Source organism: Xiphophorus hellerii, chromosome 12 (assembly GCF_003331165.1).
Source record: "Xiphophorus hellerii strain 12219 chromosome 12, Xiphophorus_hellerii-4.1, whole genome shotgun sequence".
In the NCBI taxonomy this organism is placed as follows: domain Eukaryota; kingdom Metazoa; phylum Chordata; class Actinopteri; order Cyprinodontiformes; family Poeciliidae; genus Xiphophorus; species Xiphophorus hellerii.
Genome location: NC_045683.1, coordinates 7688840 through 7715964, shown reverse-complemented (window position 1 = coordinate 7715964; position 27125 = coordinate 7688840). Strand labels below are relative to the sequence as shown.

At 36.4% G+C, this 27125-nt stretch overlaps 1 protein-coding gene across 2 annotated transcripts; it reads right to left on the bottom strand.

Annotated features, from left to right (window-relative positions):
- Positions 1-9008: 9008 nt before the first annotated feature.
- ppef2a (protein phosphatase with EF-hand domain 2a) lies at positions 9009-26766 on the bottom strand. Of its 2 annotated transcripts, XM_032577513.1 has the most exons (18): positions 26070-26766; positions 24548-24607; positions 24403-24411; positions 23299-23426; positions 23143-23197; positions 22886-23061; positions 21472-21586; positions 21284-21330; positions 19864-20030; positions 19729-19765; positions 19097-19246; positions 18449-18787; positions 14984-15169; positions 14736-14878; positions 13912-14018; positions 12760-12926; positions 11942-12029; positions 9009-10249 (listed from the first exon to the last, which is right to left on the bottom strand). In XM_032577513.1, the coding sequence occupies exons 2-18, from the start codon at positions 24597-24599 to the stop codon at positions 9996-9998; spliced, it is 2220 nt and encodes a 739-aa protein (XP_032433404.1). In that variant the 5' UTR covers positions 24600-24607; positions 26070-26766; the 3' UTR covers positions 9009-9995. The 2 variants fall into 2 exon arrangements, with proteins under 2 accessions (XP_032433404.1, XP_032433405.1); XM_032577514.1 differs by lacking the exon at positions 24403-24411.
- Positions 26767-27125: the final 359 nt, after the last annotated feature.

Here is a 27125-nt window from a genome sequence, read left to right as displayed (position 1 = left end):
AAATTAGCACCTTTGCTAACGTTAATTCCGAACCAGCTCAAAAAGTAACACCATCATATTTTCCTATCTTTCACCTCATTTACAGACACGTAACTTATAAGGTTGCAATATGCCAGTTATATAAAACACCAGAGTTAGTAAAGGTAACGTTATTTTACCAGGCTAACCAGCACAAACGAGCTCATGCTATAATGCTAAGTTATAGCATTATAGCATGATGCTATAAGTTACGTTAACTCCATCTAAAATGTACATTTCCAGACTAGGTTTTGGCTTCAAACAGTTTTCTAAGAAGTGGTTTTTTACCTGTCTTGAAGAGCTGAAGCAGTGTGAGCCCACAGCACGGAGACAGAGCTGCACTTGCACTTGGAGAGAAAAAGCTTCGGAGTTTAAAACAAACGTCATCAGAAAACAGTTGGAAGCGAAGCCACGCTTGATGACGTAGCTAGATAAACTGCATATTAATGTTAGCTAGGATGTGAAAAAAACAAAAGTACATGCTCTCTTTCTGCCTTAAAAATATGTTAACCACTAAAGGAGTAAAAATACAGAAACAGGGAACCACGATGAAGCAGCTATGATGACCGTTGGAAATCAAATATAATTCTTACTGTATATGATAAGTACAGTACCACTACTGTAATGTGTAAACAGTAAATTACTGCAAATTCAAAACATACAGTAAATTACTGTAATACTATGTACTATACCCATAATGCAATGCAAACTACAGTAACTACTTGTAAAGATGTCTTATGGTAGGGTGACCAAACGTCCGTATTTCCCGGGACATGTCCGTATTTCACGTCCTGTCCCGGGCGTCCCGGGGTTTTTTTAGAAAGTGAGGAAATGTCCTGTTTTTTAAATTACCTTCATTGGACCATTATATTTACAGGCACTAGGGCACTGCGCACGGCCCTGCGTGTGACGTAATCCCTGAGCCGCGTCAGTGCGGGCAGCCCTGTTCTTAATCAGAAGATAGATAGCGTGGCTGTCAGTACGAAAACAACATACGAAAGCGCAAATGTATGTTTACCTACTATTTACAAAAGAGTTTCCCCGCTTTCAGACCCCCCCACCCCCCTCGCTACAACGTGTCCTGGTTTTCCCAACTGAAAATATGGTCACCCTATTTATGGTAGTTTTACTGGGCATTTTGTGGTATTTAACTGTAATAAATACAGCAAAGGCTAACAGTGTGATCAGCCCAGGGACTGTAAACCTCAGCATGTCCTTCAGTCATTCAAGTAGGTTTTAAGACTTGCTTGAACTTTTATTTTGGAAAACGTGAGTTTGTTGGGGGTTTTTTAAAATTAAAACTATATACAGTATTTACTATCGAGGGGGAGAAAACATGTTCTTTTCTCCCTGAAATCAAATTACTCTTTCTTTTGGTCAGTTAAAATTACTTAAATTATTTCTATTTGCTAAATATCACACTATTGAGAGAAAGAATATTTCAGATATACAGTATTTGTTACTGTTTTCAAAATCATAAGTTTAAACACAGAATGATTACTGTCTCTTTAAACAATGAGGTAAAACCCAGATGAAGTCATGACTTCTGATAGGTTAACTGACACATTTGTGTTAATTGGAGTCAAACCTGAAACAAACTGCTTTCTTTTGTAGGTATTTTTGTTTACCAAAAGAGCAGGTATGGTGACTGAAAAATCTGTTAAAAAAAAGTAGATATGAAGCAAAAATGTAGTTTTTAAAGAACGTAATAAATTATGGAAAATGGCGGGATAATGAGATAAAAGGGAGACATTTGTATAGGATTCCAAATACAAGAATTAGATGAATAAATTGGGGGGAGAAGATTGTTATAAATAGAATAAGAACTGGTTATAGTTTATTGAATGGCACTCATTTTCAAATGGGGAAGCATCTTATTGGTTTATGTAATTGGTGTAATATTGCATAAACAAAAGAACATGTTTTTATTAGAGGCAGGAAATATGTGAGTGAAAGAAGATTATTGAGAGTGGAAATAGGTTGTAATAGGGAACTGAAGTTTGAAAATGTGGTTAGTCAAAAAATACTGGACTCATCAAGAGAATTTGAGGAAAGGAAATTATTAGTAATAAAGCCAAAGAGATGGCAGTAGTGCAACATTGATGGATGCAAGCTGATGTTAAAAACTACAGAAGAAGAAGACACTGCTTTTGTGTTTACCATGATGGGAAAGTCGAAATAAACTGCCAAGATATCAGGAAGAGTACTGTAGCTGAACAAGTCCGGTTGCGAACAATTTTCAAATAATTGAAGGTGCTGCATTCATCTGTTCAAACAATTATAGACATGATGGGAATGCCCAACTATCATACCGCTCAGGAACGTTTTGTCCAAAGTGTGGAAATTAATTCCAAGACAAAAACCAAAGACCTTATGAATCTGATGAGACTGTCATTATCCACAGTGAAATGTGTACAATATGACTGAAAGGCCACTCTGTGAGGAAGAAGCCATTAATCCAAAAGAAACATAAAATGCCATAATGCAGTTTGAAAATGTACACAGTGACAAAGACCTTCATTTTTGGAGACATGTCTGAAACTAAAGTGGGACTGTTTGACCATAATGACCATTTGGAGGAAAAACGGAAACTCTTGTAAGCCTACGTTCACTCTGCAGGGCTTAATGCTCAATTCCAATTTATTTTTGTCTGGTCATTCACATGTGTGACTTGTATGTGACCTCCTGATGTGAACAGCAAACGACCTCAAGGTGTCCCGCATAGTCAATAGAGGACGCAATTACGTCACACATAGCGAGTGTGCTCAGTGTTTGCGGAAGTAAAGACTGATGGTAAGGATTTAGCATATTTTATGATTTTAAAGTTGTTATCCGATGGAAGTCAGCACATTAACAACTTAATCCTCATTACGACCCGCAATGGTTGTTGTTTTTCTTCCCGCTTGCGCGTATCAGAGAGCAGAATAGTACGGTGGCCGACAGGTGCAAATGCGCAGCAAAAGAGAAACATGCAAACAAAAAAAAAACGCGCACAAATTAAATGCGGCAAGCAAAAAGAGAGACGCAAACACCCCCGAATGAAATGCAGCAAACAAAAAGAGAGACGCAAACACCCCCGAATGAAATGCAGCAAACAAAAAGAGAGACGCAAACACCCCCGAATGAAATACAGCAAACAAAAAGTGTTGAAAACGGAAGTGCTCCAGACCACTAGGGGGAGTCAAAGAAAATAGTATTCATTTCTATGGGACCAGATGCAAGATTCTTCTTCTTCTTCTTCTTCTTCTTGGTATTTATTGGCGGTTGGCAACAAACTTACAGTAGCATTACCGCCACTTACCAGTATGGAGTGTGGTTCGAGATGGTCTATAAACTTTCACTTTCTACCTTTTCCCTCCATTAACTCCTGATTAAACATACCCCCACACATACACACCTGCTTATATTATCCAACTTGCTTATAGCTTTATATACCCCTCTTTGATATTCTTTACACACTCACACCCAACTTGCTCTACTCATATCCTATGAAATAGCTTTGTTTTTTTAAGATACCGAATAATTATTTGAATATGTCTACTCCCGAAATCTCTCCTCAAAAATTCTATTAAATTAAACCTTTCTTTAATACCTACACACTCTCTCAGCATGCATCTTCTCTCTTCTTCATACTTACAACACTCTAAAATAACATGCTCTATTGTTTCAGACTTCTCACAATAATCACACTTTCCAGATGCAAGATTCAGAGAGATACCTTTACTTTCTTTCAAATTTCTTTCTCTGAATCTTGCATCTGGTCCCATAGAAATGAATACTATTTTCTTTGACTCCCCCTAGTGGTCTGGAGCACTTCCGTTTTCAACACTTTTTGTTTGCTGCATTTCATTCGGGGGTGTTTGCGTCTCTCTTTTTGTTTGCTGCATTTCATTCGGGGGTGTTTGCGTCTCTCTTTTTGTTTGCTGCATTTCATTCGGGGGTGTTTGCGTCTCTCTTTTTGCTTGCCGCATTTAATTTGTGCGCGTGTTTTTTTTTTTGTTTGCATGTTTCTCTTTTGCTGCGCATTTGCACCTGTCGGCCACCGTAGAATAGTGACGTTTGTCGAGTACCAACGATGTTCCGGTCGGATGACTGCGGCCTGGCCGTTCAGACTGAGGTCACATTTGAAAATTCAGATACGTATCGGATTTAAAACCACATTTCCAAGTGGGTCGCATTTGTAAAAAAAAGATTCAGTCACTTCAGTCTGAATGTAGCCAAAGCCTGGGAACACCATCCCAACTGGGAAGTACGGAGGTGGCAGCATCATGTTGTGGGGCTGATATGATGCATGAGAAACTGGTGCACTTCATAAAATAGATGCCAACATGGGGAAAAAAACATTATATGAAAATATTGAAGGAAATCTAAAAATATCAGTCATGAAATAAAAGCTTTGATGCAAATTGGTCTTCTAAACGTACAATGTCATACAGAATAACCAAAATTATCAGACAGTGAGAAAAAAATGGTTTTCAGCTAAAAAATTATGGAATTTTAAATTTTTGAATAAAGGAGTTTGGCACCATTTTTTAAAATATAGTTTGAGTTGTTGAATATGTCAGGTAAATTAAAATGAAAATGCTCCGAAAAGTGTTGACATTGAGTCAGTACTAACACCAAAACCAAACGTTGTTGTCATCTATCCATTTGTACAGTCTGATCCATTCTCTACGTGTGACAAAACATTCGCTGCATACTCGCTCTGAGACTCGTCTTTATTTTCCTCTAACTAAACACAGCTCACTCTGCGTTGGAGACACGGCGTCCTGACTGGCTGATTGGACACTTACTGGTTCTTATCAGCTCTGTCTTCAGGACAAAACAACAAATTGCTTTTAAAAAAACCAAGCAGTCCAGCTTATGACTATTTAAAGCTAAACAAGAAATACTTTAAGTGGCTTTAAGTGGCCACTTTTCAGTGACTGCTGCTTCCTCACTATAAACAAATGAGATTGAGGTCACCTGAACCATGGAGGACAGCTGAAGGAATGTTATATATATTTACACCAGCCTTAGTTTAGCGCAAATTCACACCACTTGAACTTTTCCTCATTTTGTCATGACCACAAACTTCAGTGTGTTTTAGTGTGACTTTATGTGATTCCAACCCATAAATATACTTCAATCTGAAACGCTCCAGTATACGGCTGAAACAGTTAATCGATTATTGAAATAATAAGCAAACAATTTAGTGGAGTTAACGATTAATCGTTTTTGGACTCAAAAACGATTAAAAGATATTTAAAAATTTATTTAAACTTATTTTTAAATAATTGAATAATAAAAGATGCTTAATAGTTAGATTTTTTTTTTTTTTTACATAATTTGAACCAGGTGAAGCTAAAACTTTGCAACTTGAAATGTTCTGGGTAAAACATATTTACAGGAAAAGTTTTTTCATCTTAAATGCAAAATGTGTATATTTTTTGTACAGTTTGGTTTAATTACTACTCTGAATACATTATTCTCTCAGGAAATGTCTTTTTTTAGGCTGTATACACCTGTTAGCGATTAATTGATTACTAAATTTGACAAATAGTTCAATAATCGATTCATCACAGTCCTAGGGACAGTCCTGTGGTTGGATGTACGTCAGTCTAATTCTAGATGCTTTCATATTTGATTTTTAAAGACCTTGTTTTCAAGCTGAGTTGAGCATGACTACAACCTCATTTAATTAAGCAAAAGTTATAATTTTTTGCTAGACAATCAATCAAATCACAAAGTAAGGTGATTAACAGCGACAAGAAGACACACCAAAGAAATGGCAAACCAGGAAAATGCCCTTTAGATTGTTTGCAAAACAGCTCTAAAATGCAATAAAATTAGATTTAATGCAATGATGATGAAGTTATTAAATGCAGCCAACACATACAGAAAAACACTCAAATAGAGAGGCGATGTCAGGGTGAGCTAAAGGTGACACAGCGACCATCAATTACCTAGTAAAAGGTTCACATTAGAGGCTGAATTACAGGATTTAATTTCCTGAAACTATGCAGGGATGAATTTTTGCTAAATTTAAATTAAAAATCAATTTCTCCTGTTCCAACAGGTTTCTGCTAAGTTCTTTCCTGATCTCCTTTAATTTATGTAACGGTAGATTTGAGGAGGAGACGGTTAAAAAATCCACAATAAGTTCTCATACGCTCCATTTGACGCTCAATGTTTCATTCATCTGGACAAAGCGGATCAAACTGTAAGGACCACCTGCAGACAATACACTGTAAAACAGACTCTGAGTCCCAAAACCAACACAAAGTGAGTTTCTGTGTCAGAGGACGAAGCAGCCAGTCTTGATTTCACCATACCTCAAATGTTTTATGCTGTATTTTTAATGTTTAATACTGAATCTCACCTGTTTATTGTTAAGCCAGTATCAGTCAACCAAATTACTCTGTTCTGGTTAGAATTAGGGCTGAAACGATTAATCGGATTAATCATTATGAACCAATTAATCCGATTAATCGTGATTAAATGATTAATGAAATAATTATCAACTAATTTAGAAAACGAATAATCGTTAACTGGAACATAGACTCATAAAAATGAGATTTTGCTGAAAGAACAACATATTCAGAGAAGTAATTAAGCCAAAACGGTGAAAATATATAAACCTTTTGCATTTAAGATAAGAAAAAAACTTTGTAAAAATGTTCAACCCAGAACTCCTCATGTGGCAATCCAATTATTGAATGGTTAATCCATAATATAATCAACAGATCAGCCTGTATTGATGGTACATCGAGCGGAAAGGGCTGAGCTTTTCACATGTTGATGTTAGAAGTATTTTTTAGCTGCAGATTCATCCTTTGCTACAAATGATCAAGCGTACGATAAAAGAATGCTGTTATTGCACTTTAGGCAAACAAATGTTTATTTTTCAGCAATTTTGTGTAAAAAAAGAAATTGAATTATTTGTCTATTAGCATTTTTATGTATCTCTAGTATTTTCTATATTAAAAAAGTTTTAAGTGTTTAAACGGAAACTATGCAGAATGTGCTGATCAATTGATTAATTGTCAAAATAATATACCACTAATAATAAATAGCTGTGTGGCCGCTTGGAATATGCCATAGAAATTTGACAGATTTTTATCAATTTTTTATTAAATAACTCTTTAATATTCAATTATAGGATTGTTTTACACGAATGGCACAGTTACCGGCTTTTATTAACTTTTTAAAAATAAAATTAAACTACATAATATTCTTATAAGTGCATAAAGTGTGCAACCTTTTGTTAATAATGAAAGAATAGAAAAAAGTACATAATTAAATAAATAATAATCACGCTTTTATTTGTGTGGCAGCAGTAAAACACCAGAGCCCTCATGACAATGAATAAAAACCTTTAAAAAGAAAAATGTTTTCTTTGTTATTCTTGCGAAAATAAGTGAGTAGGATGTATTTTTATTAACTAAACCGAACTTTATACTTTAATATTAATGATTATGCAAAACTTTCTTCAACTTAGGTGATAAACTTTGATTTATTTAAGAAGATGGTATCAGATTGATGCTGTTTGAACGGGTGAAGACCAGCCTGATATTTGCCCGACTGTCACAACTTCCGGTGGATGACCTACATTTGAGTGACGAAACGTGAAAAGTGCTGATTCCCTCTGATTTGGGTTTTTATGTCATGACCTGCTGATGACCTGCTCCTCTCTCATCCTGCCCATGTTAGATAGCCAGAGCTGTAAGCATGACGGCGTCACTCAGGCGTTAACGTAAAGTCCCCAAATGTCAAAGTCTGATGAGTGTTTGTTCAGTGACAGAACGAACTCTGCTCTTCTTCTTCGTGGGTTTGTGTAACAGTCTCCCAGTTTGTTCTGGAGGTCCGCTGGATTTGATGCCAGGTCTCCATGGTTACGCAATTCAGAGGTGAAACTTCAACATTAATTTATACATTTTATTCTGCTGTCAGCGTCTAAAAGTGGAAAAGAAAATCCCACAATAAAAATGGAGAGGTTTTAAATGCACGACTGAACCAACCTGTCTTTGCCACAAAACGTTTGATTCCATCAGAGTCGAAAAACTTAAAAGCTTAAAAACAAATGTGATGGTTTTTATTATGAAAAACCTCAAATATTTTATTTTTTAATGTCTGTTTTCTTTTAAACGCCATGAGATTTTCCAAATTTCAGCACTGCGAAGATTGAGAATGAACGTATTGCCCCCTCTACTGGTGACTCTATAGTAGTGCTTCACTGTTTGCTCAGAACAAATGAAACAAACTAATATGAAATTATTGAACCAAGAACAAAATACAATATTTTAAATACCAGCAGTCATATTTATTTATGTAAATAAACATTTAAAGGTTAAAAATGCTTTTAAATAAAATAACTAACATTAAAATAACTTCATATTAACTGGCTGGTTTGGCATTAAGGGCTAACTGTGATATTTATCTGTGATTGTTTATCTGTTTACAAATATCTAGAGTATATTTTTTGTATATATGTTTACTTGTTGATGAATTTGATCATTAATTTGGAGTCTTTCTGAAGACCCCATGCTAAAGAAGGGTAATAAATAAATAAATTCAGTTTTTCTTGCTTTATCATAATATGACAATGAATAACTTTTCTATCTGTGTAAACTTTACACAGATAGAAAATGTTGTAAGTGCTAACAAATAGCTTATATTCACCACCTTTACTGCATTCTGTGTGGGTGGATTCAGACTGGAAACTAAACAGTAACAGTTTCAAACATTCGATCATGGATGGACAAATTTTGTCAAGTTTCTATTTTCTTGTGACCATTTGCTGACTTATGAACAAACATCTGCCTGACCGATATGACATGATCTCTTGTCTTTCCCATTTTTAATCAAAATGACAGCATCTTGTCACATTTATACCACCGCAGTATTGAATGCAATTGACTACTGATTAAAAGTTCACCAGCTATGATCTTTTTTATATACTTCCATTTTGGGTCTCAACTGCTTCTAAAAGCAGCACTTTAAAAAAGACCCAATAAGTTAATGCTTTCTGGTGTCTGGAAAATGAGCCATTTCAAAAACTTCCCGATTGTTAAGTCACATTCCACAGTTACCTAGCAACCACAGGCAAGCCAAACCCCGTTACCTAGCAACCCAAGTGGAGCTCCATCGTGGTTTGATTTTGCTGTTGATTTACCATCCAGAGACCACTTGTTGCATTCTTGTTGGTTGTGCAGGAGGCTCTACTTCTGCTTTTCAAAGACATACAGTTGTACATCTGTGCATCTGTTTGCAGCCGTTTTCAAATGTGAGTGTAAACATTGAGTCTAAGGGTGTGGCCAGTAGCAGATTATTTGGATCAAATAATCACTTTGGACAAAGTGACAAAAGACGCTCTAAAACAACTGAAAGGAGCTCAAAATAGGCAGAGCTGAGGAAACTAAAATCTAATTATCTAAGAATGATTTTGTGTAGAAATGTAATGAGGAAGTTTTGTAGGGGCCATAAACCTTTCCTAATCTGTTCAAGGAACCATAATTGGTCACCTTTAAAAAAAAAAATCTAAATGTACTCAAATTAAAGTTAGACTTTTCAGTGTAGGATTATAGTTGTGCAATAAAACATACATTTATTTCAAAGCTATTTACAAAAATATGTACAAGAGTTGCCAGTAATGTGCACATTTTGCATCTTCTATTTGTTTAAAAAAACGTTTTCTCTTTGTAGGAAATGCAAGAATCCACGTACTCATTGTCTAACACTTATTTTTTTAATTACAGTGCAGTTGTCACATTATTCCAGTTTTGTAGCTATTAAAAAATGTTTCCTGTGTTGTTTTCGTCTCTCTTGTTCCTCGTGCTGAGATGAACCTTCACCGTCAAACACGTGATCTCAGAGCTCCACCTAATCCCCCGTGATCCCTGATGCAGCTGCCTCTCTGCGCCATCCTGCGTCGCCGCGTGCGTCATCAAAGCAGCTTGTGTCGTGAGCGGCTGCACATCTGTTTTGAGTCTGCTGGGTCATACGTTGGGGTCGCCCTCCAGCTTGGTGAGGTCCGACGTCGTGGCCATGAACATGCTGCGTCCCCGCTCCAGGCGGCTCTTCTTGTCCGTGAGCCGGAAAGCCTCCATGAACTCGTCGATGTCGATGCTGCCGTCGTGGTTGCTGTCGATGGTCTCGGCCAGGTTGCAGATGTCTTCGTCCGTGATCGCCATCTTCAGGTAGACGCTGAGCAGCTTCCACGTCTGCCGGAAGTCCTCCATGCTGATGAAGCCTGAGGAAGAGAAAGACCTGCTGTCAAATTACAATCACCATAGATAGAAAAGCAAAACAAAAAACATGTAAATTTCCACCAAAAAAGATAGAAATGCTCAGAATAATCTCAGAAATTTACTTGAAAAAACAAGGAAATTTCTGAACTCCAAAAGCCAAAAATCTGCAAGAAAAACATCAGAAATTTTTAAACTTAAAACTTTTGGAGCTCAGATATTTCTTTGTTTTTTCCTGAAAATGTGCAAGAAAAAATAATCACAGAAAGTTTTAGATTGATTCCTGAAATTATCTAGAAAAAAACTTGGAAAAGTCAAAATGTTTTTTCTAGAAGATTTCTTAGATTAAAATTTCTGATTTTTTTCTTGTAAATGTTCAATTTTTGGAGCTCAGATTTTTTTTTTTTTTCTGAAAAGTTGCAATAAAAAGACATTTTTAGATTAACCTCAGAAAAAACAAAGACATTTCTGAACTCCAAAAGTAAAAAAAAAAATTGATAGAAAAAAAACTCAGAAATTTTTAAATTTATCTCAAAAATGTTCTAGAAAAAAAACTTGGAAGACTGAAAAGTCAAAAAGTCTCAGAAAATCTCTGAGATTAATCTCAAAATTGCTGATTTTTTTCTCACAAATTTTCGACTCTTGGAACTCAGAAAATTCTGTCTTTTTTATTTTTCAATTTTCAAGAAAAAAACAGATTTTTTTAGATTAACCTCAGAAATTTGAAAATTAAAATTTCTGAGTTTGAAAAGTTAAAAAAAAATTGCACGGTGTGGATGATTTGCAGTTTTACAAAATTTCTTAAAATTTTTGAGGTTTTTTTGGCAGAAATGTATTTATTTTTTTCTGTCTATAGTAGCCCTAATTTGCTGTGGATGCTGGAGGAAGAGGATGCTGGAAAGGTGGTGTGAAACTCTGCGACGGTTCAGAAGTGGGAAAGGGAGCAGTAGGTCAGTGGGTTAATCACTACCAGGGATTAACCCACTGACCTCAGACCTTCCTGAGGTCACGACTCAGGAAGCCGTGACCTCTTTGACACGCTCGTTGTGGATTAACGGAGGCTCAGGAGACTCTATTTAAACCAGAAACTTTTTACACCAAATTCCCAAGTTCAAAGTCCCCAACTTTGCTTTTTCTCCCCAAGTAAACAAGCAAAAATTACCTGCACAACAAATTTAACAAGTAATATTTTAATTAAATGAACATTATTATAACAGTTCTGCGACAGTGTATTGGGGTTGTTGTAGTTAGAAAAATACTTGGAAATGTCTGAGTTTGAAAAGTCCTAAAAGTTTGACTTTTTCGACTGTGAGCGGAAGACCATTCATCTCAACATTTCTGTTTTTCTCGCAAATTTCCTTGTTTTTTCTAGAAGATTTCTGAGATTAATCTTTGTTTCTTGGTGGAAATTGACTCATTTTTTCTTTTTTTTATCTACAATGTCCCTAATATGCTGTTGTACATTTAGACGGAGGAGAATTAGGGAGGCTAAAGGAAAGATAAAACAGAATTCTGAATTTAATCTCAGAATCAGAATTGTCCAAATTGTTCATGTAAATCTAGTCTTAAAACTCAAATCTACCAAACCAGTCTACCAGTCCTGACACTAACCATCCAACAAACCAAAAGTGCATTAAAAACAGCGTTATTTTGTCTCGATATGCTGAATATATAATTAAACTGTGCAGTTCTTGTACCTGAGTTGTCTGTGTCTACGATCCTGAAGATGGTCTCCAAAGTGGAGCGATGGCGGTACAAAGTTTCCAGCAGGCTCTGGTCGATGTGCTGGTAGAGAAAAACAGAAAACAGAACCGTTTCTGGTCGACTGGTTTCTAATTGTTCTATATTTACAGCCTCTTGTTTCTTCCAGATTTTCCTCTCAATGATGTTTCTAAAACTTTTCCTAAAGCGTTTCCCTATCCTTACACAAAAACATGCAAATCCACTGTTTATTAAATCTGCTATCATGAAATATTATGATTTGGTTTGTTACAAAATAATGCAAATAATGTTTAGAGTAAAATTAAGTTAAGGTGCAAAGATTTTTTACATTAAATTAATCCAAAAATGGTTTGTTCGTTTGTGACATGTTTTGGAAGTTTACAAAATATCAAGCTAAAACAAAAAGAGATAAAAATTATGGAATAATAATTCACTTTTTAGAATGTTTTAGGCGCTTAACACCACAGATATAAAAACTTATTAACATGTAAGGTGTCTTGAGTCTTTTTCCGTTTATTTTCCTTTATAGACAATCTGAATCGTTTCATGCATTTGACAACAAACAAGTTGCTTAGCAAAACATGGGGAGAGTTTTTAGAGATATTGTATTATTTTTCTAATTCCTGACAGTATTAATCATATTTATAACCACATCAATTTCAGCTATTGGGGCTTTTTAAAGTTTCCTCAAAATGCTGATAAAGAAAACTTATCCATACGTTTATAAAATTTAGGTTAAATATCTTCGTTGATCTGTGACTGGCTGGTCCCAGTTGCGTTTCTGCGTCCTTACGTCTGTGTTGGGCCCTTTGATGGCGAGTTCGTTGAACCAGTCGTAGTAGTCGATCATGCCGTCGCTCATCTTGCAGGTGACCAGCTGACAGCGCAGCATCCGCCACGGCAGATTCAGGTGCATAACGCTCTCCACTGCCGAGGCCCAGTCAATCAGGGACACCAAACCTGGTGGAGGTCAAAGTTCACATCAAAGGAATACTTCAGCTCCTCACTAAAGCAGGGCTGCAGCATCTGCGTCTTGTTGTTAAGGCTTCTGCGTGTATGGTGATGAAGCGTCTAGGAATCTGATTTAAGGGACTGAAATTAAGTGAAGTAACTATCCAGAATCAAATGTGCTGCACTGCAAAAACACAAAATGTTACCAAGTATTTTGGTCTAGTTTATAGTGCTAATATGTTAGAACAATTGAAATAGGATGCAATTAACTTACAGGTAACTTGATGAAAAAGTTTTACTTCCGCTGACAGATTATTTCACTTATAACAAGATATCTTTCACATGGGTAAGATAATCTGCCAATGGAACTAGTTCTTTTTTTTCCAATATTAAAGGGGACCCATTACACAAAATTCACATTTTAAAGTAACAAGAGGCTCTAAATCACCTCATTCTGGGAGGAGCTCGAAATACACCATAAACTATATAGACTAATAAACTTACTAGATGAAAATCTCATTACCTACAAATGACTTTGTTAAAAAAAATGTAGTGAACATATTGTTTGTATCCCATAGACCGATCCTAACCTGTTCAAGGAAGCATAATAGGTCAACTTTAAGAAATTATTGACTTAAAAAAGCTCCTATATCTTGCTGAAAAGTTACTTGTTTTTTCTCATTTCAAATGTACTAAGATATTTGCACTAGAAACTTGGTAAGACTTTGTGTTTTTGCAGTGCATTATATTTACTCCTCTACATTTTCAGGACTGTTCCTTCGACAGAAAGGAATCACTTATCTTCCATCTAAAGTTTCTATGAAACTGATGGAAGAGATTAAAAACAGGCGATGTTTATCCTGAATGGGTATTGTAGTGCTAGACAATGGATACAAAAGATTTGCGCTCAAATTTTCCTCAAACAAATCACTGAACTTTGAGATTGTCACCAGATCCGATGGAGGCTGAACGTGTGAAAACCAACACCACACACCTGCGTTCTTTGTGTCAACCTTTTTGAAGGCACAGAGGAGGTCTGACTTGTGCGCAAACAGCTGCTCCCGCAGGACTTTCAGGGCCGAGCGTTCGGTTCGCCCGACGCTGCGAACGACACGGAAGGAAACAGATTAAATCGGATTAAAACTATTTAAGATGCTTTACGATGTGTTTCTCAGCCACCAGTTCACCCCACCTGTTTTGTTTCATTTCAGATATTTAAAGCAAAAAACGACATCAACTGATATGAAACACTTATGTCATGTTTTTCAGTTCAATGGCATTTTTATCGACTTTGTGTCTACCTGCCTATTTCTTCAATGCAAAAACATGAAATCTTTTTGTCTAGTTTTTAGTATAAAATATCTTAGTACACTTGAAATAAGACAACTTAACTTATAAGTAACTTTTTATCAAGATATTCAAGCTTTTTTAGAGTCAATAATATTGCTTAATATTGATGAAAAAGTTATTTTTCCACTGGAAAATTATTTCACTTATAACATGATGTCCCTGCCATGTTATAAGTGAAATAATCTGGCAAAAGAATCTGAACTTTTTCATCAATATTAAGGAATATTATTGACTCTAAACAAGCTTCTATATCTTGCTAAAAGGTTACTTATAAGTCAATTGTGTCTTATTTCAAGTGTACTCGAATCTGGATAAAAACTACGTTTTAAGACTTTGTGTTTTTGCAGCGTTTGGATGTGGAAGAGCATGTTTGGTTTTTTTTCTCAAATTAGGAAAATCAAATCTCTACATTTCGTCTTCCACATGTAATTTGTTCTGCACATGTTTGACTCCAGGTATTTTTCCTACCTTTGCCTGGCGGTGAGTTCTCTGGTCATGCTACTGGCCTGGTACTGGATCACATAAGGCACGAGGTCTGGACCCAACTTCACGTAGGCCCCCCGGTTGCTTCCGACGTCGTAATAATTTGAGGCAGAGAACAGAGTGAGGACCTGGGTGAAGACGGTAACAGAAGGCGCTCATTAGGCGACACTGCCGGTGTTTAAAGGAAGGATTCGTGGGGTCGACAGATGAACTAACTTTCGACCCGATCTCACCTTCCGGTTGTGGCAGAACTCGTAGCCCTCCTGTTTACACTCGTGTGAGCGGATGATGAGCTGCATGTTGTGTCTGTTCAGGAAGTCCTCAGTGACGTCCGGACCCCAGTAGCAGCCTCCGCCCCTCACCTCGTTGGGTATGCAGCCGTCCTGGTTCATCGGGTCGCTCCACAGCAGGTCCAGAATCTGCAGACACACAAAAAGAGATTTTATAACTAAAAATAAACTTTCACAATAGGTGATTTACTCGGTTATTCAACATTTAGTGGCTTTCAATTCCAAAATTCTAATTTCTATTTGCTATGGTTTACACCACAGGTGACCAAACCTTTTGCCCTGGGGGCCAAAATTGGCAAATATAAACTACTGACAGGCCACAAAATTCATTAACTTAAAAATGTCCAGTGGCATTTTACATCGTAACTGTAAAAATATAGTAGGAAAACATTCATTTCCATTTTTTTGGGGTCATCGATTGTTTTCTGTTTTGTTGGCCAAATTTTTTACTGCTCTTGGCTTGTGATCAGGAACCAAACAATATCCTTTCAAGTGCCACAAATGGCCCCCGAGCCACACTTTGGACACACTGCAAAAGCTAAAAAGATGTTTTTTTAAAAACTGCCCACAATTTAATTGCTAATTATTTCATATACTGTTAAATATAAAGAGAAATATAATTAATAAAATAATTATTGGATATATTTTCAAGTTTATAAAGCTAAAATTTATTTGATGAAATTGAGAAATTGTTTGTGCAGGACTGAGTATTTATAGTATTTATAATCCACAAGATTTCCTGACTTGTTCTTTTACTCGTCCCATCAAGCACCAGTTATCTACCACTGGTAGGACTGTGTGTGACATTGTGGCCATTAGTGTAACCCGGAAGGGACAAACCTTGCAAGTTGAGTTTTTCCTTTTCTTATAATAAAAAAATAAATTTCATCCTTAAAATTCCCAATATTTTGAACTTGTGACCGACAAATTAAAAGCAAAAGAGACATTTGTCTCTCAGTATTGCTGATATTAAGTTAATTAAACAAAGATCTAAGGAAATCAAAAAATGTCTTGTATTTTAAGTCTCTGGTCGCTGTTTTTATCTGTTGAACAAATGTTGAACAAATAATTTTGTGATGTAATTTGATTAAATTAGTGTCTTACGGCCCACAGTGTGGGTCCAAAAACCTCTAAATTGTTGAGTCACAATCGAAGACTCTGAGCAGCTACCTAGCAACCCCAGCCCAGCCCGTAACCTAGCAACCCAAGCAGACCCACGACACCTTTTATAGCGGTATGTACAATGGCTGCTGGAAAAGACAAGTGTTTTGTTGTTGACTTACCATTCAGAAACCACTGCTGCATTCTTGTTGGTTGTACAGGAGGCTCTACTAATGCTTTTCAAAGATGTGTCATTATGCATCAGTATGCAGCAATTTTTATGTGTGAGTATAAATGTTAAGTTGGGGGCGTGACCAGCAGCAGCTTATTTGGATTTAAAGTGACGAGAGACTCTAAAACAGCTCATTATAAAAGGAGCTAAAAATAGGCAGAACTCACTAAAATCTCATTATATAAAAATCATTTTGTCCAAAAAATGTTTTGTATAGCCCATAAACCTATCCTAACCTGTTCAAGGAAGCATAATAGGTCACATTTAATTCCCAGACACATTCTAGGTGCAGAAACTCTACATGGTTAAACCTTCATTTTAGAGGCTTACTGCATTATTCATTCACAAGTATTGTAAGAATAAAAGGAGGCAGTCATTAACTAAACCAAGTATAATAAATGTAGAAGTTTCTCTCCGTATTTTGACAGTCTATCGTTTACGTTACGGTGCAGCAGCTGTTCATTGAGCCGAGCTGCTCTGAAGCCGCTGAGACAGTCAGCCTGAAAAGCAGATTGAAGACACGGCAGGGAGATTATCGAGGATTACAGCAGTCGAAGCTTCAGCTTGTCTGGTTGTGATTGGAAGAAGGCTGGAGCACAAAGGTCATGACCCCTGACCACCATGTCTTTGTACGCTTGACACAGTTACGATGTAAACATCTCAGGTGGAGCTGTGACCGATAAACAAATCTGCGTCTGGAAAATGACCACCTCCATTCTTTCACTTTTTTGTCTGTGAACCTCCAGAGATTTTTAAAATTTAGATCCAAGCGCGACATTTTGGAAACTGATGCGTTGTAATGCATAAACATCAAACATCAACCTGCAGAAATACTCCTTGTGGTTCTTTGTGGTTGAAAGGTGAACTGTTCCCTCTTGGTTGGGGCTCAAACTTTGCCTCACATGGAGCATTCTTTAGTTTGTAAGCAATAACAGAACAGACTACAGTTGCAAATAACGATGATATAAGTTATCACTTAATCTATCAATTATTCAGATGATTAATCGATTAATCAAAAACCAAAAATGGAACATTCTGCAAATTGGAAATGCATTAAAATATACAAATAAATAATTCAGTTTCTTTTTTAAGTAAGAAAAGAAACATTTTCGAAATGCAACATCATAGCCTGATCATTTGTAGCGAAGGATGCATTTGCTGCCAAAAACAAATAACTAACATCAACATGTGAAAAGCTCAACCCTTTCTGCTTTACTTACCATCAATACAGAGTAGGGCTGATCTGATGATTATGTTTTAGATTCACTGGTTCTAAAATAAGAGGGTTTTTTTTAACCTAATTTGAACCATGTGAAGGTAAGATATAGAAAAAAAAGATTTTTTTTTGCAAAGTGAATATATTTTTTGCATAGTTTTGGCCTAATTGCTACTCTGAGTGTGCTGTTCTTCCAGAAATTGGTCTTTTTTGAGTCTGTATTTTCCAGTTAACAATTAACTGATTAAAAAATTAGCTAATGATTATTTCAAAATCGATTAATCACGATTAATCACGATTAATCCAATAATCGTTTCAGGCCTGGTAAAACAATTAATTGGTGCGGTTTAGTTTGAAGTACATTTATGGGTCAGAATCATAGAGTCAGTAAAACACACTGAAGTTGTAAAGAGACAAAATGGGGTGAAATTTATGAATTTGCTGTAAGGGCGATGTAAATATAATCCTAACATTCCTTCAGTTGTCCTCCATGCTTCATGTGACCTCAATGTCATCTGCTTATGCAGAGTGAGGAAGCATCACTATTAACCACAATTATTTCAATTAATTGATTACTGAATTAGTTGATGGTTATTTCAATAATCAATTAACAACGATTAATCGTGATTAATTGTTTCAGCCCTGCAGTCTGTATCTGTGTTTATGTATTTAGAAATCTCTGGTCAACTTATTCATTGGGAATTTATCCTGCCAGAACTTTTGGGAAAACATGAGGATAGTAAGAAACCAGTGGGGTTGACATTTTGGAGGTATTGATGTGCTGTCTGTGCTGAAACCGAATAAATTATTATTATTTTTAGATGTTTTTAGTTTCTGAGAAGATTCTCAGCTCTCTTACCTGCCTCCACTCGTCCTTGACATTGTCACTGTTAATAGAGTCGGTGGACGCAGACAGAATGTCCTGCTGTGACCTGTGGAGCGCCGCTGCCAGGATGACCTCCCTCCTCTTGCTGTGCTCCAGCTCGTTCTCCATGTTGGCCTTGATCCGGGTCGAGAAGTCCTGCAGCGAGCGGTTGTGGAAACACTCCCGCGGTCCGAGCGGCTTGGGATACGTGAGGGACGCCCGGCGCTGGTAGATCTTACTGGTGCTCCAGAGGTCGTCGTCCATGTCGATGTCGATGGACATGCCCGCCGAGCTGTGGTTCCTCCTCTTCGGAGGCCGCAGCGCTGAAACATACTGGGTCAGCAAAAGAGCAGAGAGTGAATGTAAAGCACAGGTGTCAAACTCCAGTCCTCAAGGGCCGGTGTCCTGCAGTTTTTAGATGTGCCACTGGTGCAAAACACTGGAATGAAATAACTTAATTACCTCCTCCTTGTGTAGATCAGTTCTCAGAGCCTTAATGACCTAATTATTCTATTCAGGTGTGGTGCAGCAGTGGCACATCTAAAAGTTGCAGGACACCGGCCCTTGAGGACTGGAGTTTGACACCCCTGATGTAAAGACTGTGGATAAGTCTAAGTTGAGCGAAATGTGAATGTTTCTCACATTGTATCGGTTCACTTTGGTCAGAATGCTGAGATCCGTAGAGTCGGAGATACCGCCGTGGAGGACTAGCACCTTCTGATCGATGATGGTTGCTAATGGCAACCAGCTGAAAATCTTCTGCAGCAGCTTCAAGATCCGCTTTCCGTGAATCTGAGGTGAAACATGAAGAGAATGTAATGCAGTTCGGTTCAGATTAAATTTAGATCAGGGCTGAAACAATTAATTGGTTTAATTGTGATTAATCACGATTAATTACTTAAATAATTGTCAACTAATTTAGTAATTGATTAATCGTTAACTCCAGTATTCAGACTAAAGAAATAAGACATTTACTGAAAAAACCCTCAGAGTATTAATTAAGCCAAAATGGTACAAAAATTATAAACATTTTGCAATTAAGATCAAAACACATTTGTAAACATGTTTTAGTCAAAAATCCTCAAGTGGCTGATTTAGCTTCACCTGGTTCAGATCTACTAAATCAAAACTGTGGTATTGTATTTTTAGGCAATAAAATGCTTAGTTTCTTAATTAAAATAGGAACTGAATTATTTGTTTATTTGCATTTTTATGTATTTATAATATTGCATAAAAAGGTTTAAGTGGTTGAATGAAAAATCTGTAAAATGTACCTTGTATTTAGTCAGCACCTCCTTGGTGAATCCATACCTGGAAACACAACAAAGGAAGTCAGAGAGAAAACAGGAGGCTTCATTCACTCAGATTTATACCATTAATCCCCAACATTTGCATGTATATTTTTCCACCTGAGGTTGATGATGTGGTCCTCATGGTTGCCTCTGTTCAAGTAGACGTCACACGGATAAACAAGCATGAACGAAAACAGGATGAGGAGAATCTCAATGGAGTCTTTTCCTCGGTCGACAAAGTCTCCATTAAACACGTAGGGCTTCTCTAAGGACGGCGTGCCATTCTGGGATGTAAACAGGCAAATAACGTAAGATTACACGGATAATCTGCAGCATGCATGCAGACAATGAAACTGGCAACAGTACACAGAGAAGAACATGGGATTAAAAAAAATAAAGCAATAATTTGTCTCCTGTTGTCAGGATACGAATTATTCAAGAGAGGCTGCGGGTAGCAACAGGTGGTTTGTTTCTTGAACGCACTTTCCACTTGATTGTTTGAAAAATATCTGTTGTTTTTTTCTAGCAAAAACATAGACAACGTAATAGCTAAATATTTCTTACAACTTAGATGTAAGCAATAGTCAACTTAATCCGATCTTACGAGATCAAAAAGTTCTCAAAAATTATTTTAAAAAGCCTCCCGTCATCAAACTGGACATTTGACGAACAAAAAATATCTTCACCACCCCCCGGTGTGTTCATAATCTCTTAAAGTTATCAGAGTAATCACAACATTTTCAAATAAAAATGAATTACAGATTCTGTTTGGAAAATATCAAAGAGAAGTTTGGAAAAACCTTTACAACCCTAAACATAACGTAAGAATGGCCCAGTCAAAGTCCAGACAGAAATCCAGATGAGAATCTTTGGCATAAGAAATGTAACCTCTCCTGACTGTCTTGTGCTATTTTGCAAACAAGAATCTGCAAATATTTCATTGTTATATATGATATTTTCTCCAGATATTCAAAACTAGCTATTTTTATTTGTAAAATATTTTAAAAACAAGGTTTTATTTTCTTTCTATTTCATATCTATGAGCTGCAATCGGCTGACCTGCTCAACAAAAACCCAGTTAAACATACAGATGTCTCAGTTGTATCGAGAACAAATTTGTTAAAAGGTACAAAAGATAGTTTGAGCACTTGAAATAAGACAAAACTAACTTTTCAGCAAAATATGGAGGCTGTTTTAAGTCAATAATTCCTTGATATTGATTAAAAGTACTAGTTCCACTGGCAAACTGTTTCACTTTTAACATGGGAAAAATGTGTTGTTATATGTCAAACAATCTGCAAGTTGAACTAGAACTTTTTAATCAATGTCAAATAATTATTTACTTTTAAAAAAAGCTTCTATATTTTGCTGAAATCTGTTTTGTCTTGCAAAACACAATATCTCAGTGTACTAAGATATTTGCACAAGAAACTAAACCAAAAATATGTATTAGTTTGTGAAAAGATCAGAGTGTACCAATTTAAATATAAATGCATTAAATATCAGCAGAAAAAAAACAACATTTACAATATCTAACCTTGTAAAAAATCAGCAGCAGATCCTCCAGCTGTCCATGCAAATCACCTGCATGGACAAAAAGGAATCAGTTCATACAAAAGGAACTGTTCTTATGTTCATTTATTGAACAGTATTCTCATGCTTAAAGGGTCAAAACATGAGTCTAATTTACCAAACATTGTTTACCAGAGATTTGTTAAATCTTACCGCAGATAGTGATTTCCTTGCTGTGGCAGGTGGAGATGCGGTTGATGTTTGGCAGCATGCGGAGCAGCTTCCACGTCTCCAGCAGCAGCTCCAGCACGTAGCGAGAGTGCAGCTGCTGCTGGGAGAGAGAGGAGTGAGAAAAGATGGCCGCAGACACAGATGCATAAACACACAGCAAAATAATGCCACCATGAATATTCGTTCCAAATATTAAATTAATTCATTCATTAAATTCACTTATTTAATGCAATTTATGTGGAATTTTACACAAAAACTGACAACAAACATGTGACAATGTGTAGTATAAATAATTAACAGCATATGTGTTCAAACTGAAGGCCCAGAGGCCAGATCCGGCCCGCCACAGCTGTGAAACTTTAAGTTGTTTTTATTTTTATACAGCCAGATTATACAAATCAGTCCCTCTAATTTTTTGCGGAAATTCACTCACAAAAAATTTGCATTTTTTGTGCAAATTCACCTGCACGTTTTCATACTAATGCATGAGTTTATTGCAAATTTTCCTCAAAAATAATCAAAAACTGATACTAACTCCCACTTGCAGGTGGCAGTATTTCTTACTTCTACTCTACTGCTGCCTCGGCTTTACTTGACGTCCGCGATCAATGTGGAGAGTCATAAAAAGTCACATTTACTGTCACACATAAGTGGGAATGTTGCACATTTTATTTCAAATATTTCTAAGTTAGCAGCACAAAATCAGTAATTTTGATTGCAAAAAAAAGTAAAACAACTATCAAGAAATCCTGTGAGAAGATGTTAAATATCATTTAATTGTACAAATAACTTATTAAATCAAGACACTGGATTAAATATTTTAACAGTTTGTTAATGGCTTTTATCAAAACATTCTGGCAAAATCGGCCCTTTTAGGACGTTTACAATCTTGACGTTGCCCAAAATAGGCCTGGACTATATGGCTGAAAAACATATCACAATATTAGTATTTCAAATCAGTCAATACTGATTATTATTGATTAATGTTTTCGTTTTAAATATCTGAAATATTTCCAAACTGCTGGCATGACCGTTTCTGTTTTATCCGTAGTTTTCACTCCAAATTGTTGTTTTTATTGTTAAGCAGTTACGAGGCGCTGTGGTAAAACCATAAACTGCTTCTGTGGCAGTTACTCAACAGGGTGTTGTTAGGTAACCACAAGTGACTCAGCAAGTTGTTGCTAGGTAACCAAGAGTGAGTTGATTCCACTAACTTTGCTTAGCTAGCTGTGAGAGGTTGAGTGGCTAAAGCCTGTCGTACATCGCCCAAAATATTTTATCAGATATTTAAAGATATATATGTAGTAATAGATTAAAACTTTAGAAAAAGGACATAAACTTGTTCCCCATAATTTATTTTTGCAGATAAAAACACGTGAGGTGTTCGTGTTCCTACTTTCTTGCTCCTGAAGGCCTCTAGCAGGCCGACTGCCTGCTCCACCGTCAGCGGGAAGGTGAGGTGCGGCCCGGAGTAAACCTCCGGCACTTCGATGTTCTTGTAGCAGAAGTACCGCTCCCACTCTGAGTCCCAACAGACATCATTCTCCCTGAAGATGTGCGAGATCAAATTTCCTGGAAGGACGACAAAGTTCAAGCTCAGTTTGATTGAAGAAACAAGAGTTTAAAAAATATTTTGATTTACACAAAGCTTACGTTCTGTGCTGGATGGTGTGAAGTTGTCCATGAGGTAGCCGAGGAAGTTATAAAGCTGTGAAATGAAGGAGAAAGTAAAATGAAGAATGAGGTGTTGCTTCTTTTTCTTTGTTTTTCAGTAATTTGAACAATTTGAACCTTTCCAGTGGTTTTCACCTTGATCTGGGCTTGTTCTCCGGAGTATTCGATGGACTGGAAGATGTGCCAGGTGTATCTCCGTCTCATCTCTGTGCGAGCAACATATTGCCGGTACCATCGCTGAATCAGGACAGCAGCTCTTATAGCTGAAACACAGAGCAGCTGATCAACTATGAGATATATTTATTTTTTTAAAAATAAGTTAATTAGAGCAGAAAATCTTTATTTATTCATACTAAAAATCTGCAGATTGTGTGCGTCTGCTGAGCTTATCATACAAATTACTTCGCTGTCCAACACTCCTAAGAACGGTTATAAAGGGCATAATGAAGAAACATTGGTGTGATGATGTTATGAAGGCAGAGTGTTGGAAAGAGTAGGAGCTTCTTAAAGAGACAGAGGCCCAATTTCAAGCTGTCAAATTCCAAAGTCAAAAATTTTTCAACTTATGTTTGGTATATATAGCATTTACAACGGGCTATTAGGGCCACGCTAAAAAAAAAAAAATTAATTATGAGAATAAAATAGTAAAATTACAATTATAAAGTCACAATATTACAATAATAAAGACATATGAGACTAAAGTCGAAATAATACGAGAATCCAGTCAAACTATTACAACTTTATTCTCATAATATTATGATTTTATTCTCGTAATTTTATTTATTTTATTTTATTTTTTTCTTAGTATGACCCTAATACTCCATCGTATTTTTAGAACTGAGGACAACATAGTTACTTGATTGAGCAACAAAATTATAACCCATTTAGGGTGGCTACACCTAGTTGAGCCCATTACTCAACCAACTAATCTTTAGAGGCTATTTAGTTATTGTGTTGGACAAAAACAATCACCATCATCTGGTTCTCAAACTTATTTATGGAGTGGGAGCCATAAACAGGTTTGTAGACGAGGATGAAGAGGGAACAAAAACAGGGGACTAAGCACACAGCCCTGAGGCATGCCATTACTCTATGGTAGCTGAGCAGGTGGAGTTGCCTGTTGTCCCAAACTAACTACAGCAACAGGGCTATAGTTAGTTAGTTTTGTTAGTTTTCTACAAATATCAGGATGGAGTTTATCCCGAAAAGCAGAACAAGCTCAGAACAGAAGTAACTTACTGGTGACGGCTGAATGCAGCAGAGCAGAAACAGAGAGAAGCATAATTCATGGATACAAATAAAGTTTAGATATATGGAAGAAAATATGGATCTTCTTGTGTTAAATTAAATAACTGGGGACTGATGATGATGATGATGGTTGTACCTTTCCTGGAATGTTTGTTGAACTGGCTGGACTTTGAGACGCCACATCCCATGACTGTTCCTGTTCAAACCCCAGAGAAACATGATAGTTAGTGAAAAATGCATCGCACATATCAATCTATAAGAAGACAAATTTTTAGCTTTTATTTATTTACTTATTTATTTCAAACACGATGTTAAAAACAAAGAAAACGGTAACCAGTAGGACAAGAGAAAACATGTGCGTACTTAACAGTAACAAAATAATTAGCTTACCGCCACTTTTCTGTTTGGAAGACGTTAATACTTATTTAATTCTATCCCTTCTCTCAGTCTAATGAAACATATCACTTACAGACTCAGTACTTGTCAGGAATTTGTAATTAAAAACATGCTGCTTGTTCACTGCGATAGAGAACCAACAAATAAGTTATATTACATAAAAACATAATTATTACAAACTGACTCTCATAACAAGACAAGAAAATGTACTGACCCATAATAACAATGACAACTGTAAATAACAAACGGACATACAGCATCAGAATAATTACCAACTCCTTGCCAACGTATGAATATGTAACTGCTGATTCATTTCAGGATAATTTACAAGAGAGATTACAGCCTTTTTCCATTATTTTAAAACAGTTCTGCCTCTGTCCAAGTCTCAGATAATAGCTGAGTATTTCGGTAGCAGAGGAGCTAAATCTGGAGGCCATTCATGCTTTAATCCTGTTAACTGCTGGTTTGCTCCTTCCCTCTGTGATTGGCCTCAATCCCGCCTCACAGGTCTGTTTTTGTCTCAATTCTAAGAAGCCTTACATAAAACAAACTAAAGAAACACAAACACAGGAAATCTCTGCCCAGATGGAGCATTTTAAAATGTCCGACTTTTATTTGAGTTCAATGAATGAAATAATAATAAATGATTTTTGATTAGCTAGGTAGCTGGATACTTTATTGACCCACTTATTAAGAAGATAAATAAACAAATAAGACATCACTAAAAGTAGGCATAAGCAGCTAGCTTCCCTTCTTCCTGCCGGAAGCCTGATGGCAACAAGCAGTGTTTTATGTTTACATTGGAATGATTTGGTTAAATCTACTCAAATAAAAAGCTGAATTTTGTTAAAATCTTTATCCTTTGTGAACAAAAACAAAATAAATTTTAAACAGTATTGAAAACCTTAAAGATGACGCAAATATCAAAACGTAGAGTAAGACAGTCTTTTTTCAAATCTGTTGATATTGATAATTATTGATTAATTTTTTGTTTTAAATACCCGAAATATGTCCAAACTGGTGGTTTATATACAGCTTCCAGTCCACTCAGTTCTTTGTTTTTAAGTAAAGTTTAAGTAAGTTATGAGGCACAGTAGTGAAACTTTAAACTGTTGCTGTGCCAGTTACTCAGCAGGTTGTTGCTAGGTAACCACAAGTTACTCAGAAAGGTGTTGCTAAGTAACCAAAGAGTGAGTGAGTTAGTTTATGTTTTGTCTTTTTGACCAACCAATTTGGCTGATTAAAATCTGATTTTTACTTACGTGACAGCCTTGCTTATCCGGTAGCAGCTGGCCTCGTTGTTTGGCTGTCTGCCTGCTGTTCCAGTATGAATTTAAGCAGCCATTTGCTCAGTTGCATTCTCCACAAGTCCGCCCGGATCAGGTCAATCACCGCTGTGAGCGAGTCCGATTAGAACATCAACACCGAGGCCCCATGAAGGATGCGACTCTGACTGTCCAGCTCTTCCTCTCTGCGGCTGACGCTCGTTTAGTCCTGACTCCCTGACCAAGATCTCATAATCAAAGCACCAGGCCACAAGTGGATTACCTGAGCTAATGACTTGATGCGACTAGAGGAATCTCCATGGTGGCAAGAAGGAAGGCAGCCACTGGTTTTGAGAGGATTTTTGACAGCAGGAGACTAACTGGGTGTTTACACGTCATCTCAGGGAAATTTAACCAAGCACACACAATGAAGTCTCACTAAAACGATTTTTTACATTGTCCTGATGAGATCTTGATAAACTTATGAAGAAAGCAAGTACATTTTTCACTAAAGTTCAGTCTGAAGGCTGTATGAAAAGTATAGGGCAAATGTATGATATTCAAGGTGTCCAACCATTGTGAATTGTAACTTTTTGGGGGGAAAAATTACTTTTTGGAGTATTTTGGAGTAAATTCACCAGAAACAGACACATGGCTGCAGTTTTTATTAATGTCTAATAAACTTTATTTTGAAAGAAATTACAGATTTTTTTTCTGCTCTTGTTATTTAGTAATTATGTTATTTATTTTAATTATTTACATTTTGGTCCATAAAATATCCAAGATTTCCACATAACTTCATATTTTGGTCCATCTGATGTTTTGATCAGTTTCTTAGTACTTGAAGCCTTATTACCAAATGCTTTTTACTCTTACTTGAGTAATATTTGGGGGTGTGGCAACTTTTCACTTTTACTTGAGTAAAAATATGTTGAAGTATTTCTCCTAAGTTTTGGGTACACTACCCACCTCTGCCCATATTCTAACTTAGCACAAAAGCTTTGTCTTTGGGTATTTTGGAAATGAGCTTCTTTAACAAAACAAGCACGTGCA

Coding starts and splice junctions, on each gene's coding strand:
- ppef2a (XM_032577513.1), bottom strand. CDS start 24,599: ATGGGATGTGGCGTCTCAAAGTCCAGCCAGTTCAACAAACATTCCAGG. Junction 18,788..19,096: donor CCAAAGTGAACCGATACAAT/GTGAGAAACATT, acceptor TTGCTGACCCAG/TATGTTTCAGCGCTGCGGCC. Junction 14,879..14,983: donor AGTTCTGCCACAACCGGAAG/GTGAGATCGGGT, acceptor GTCTTCACCCAG/GTCCTCACTCTGTTCTCTGC.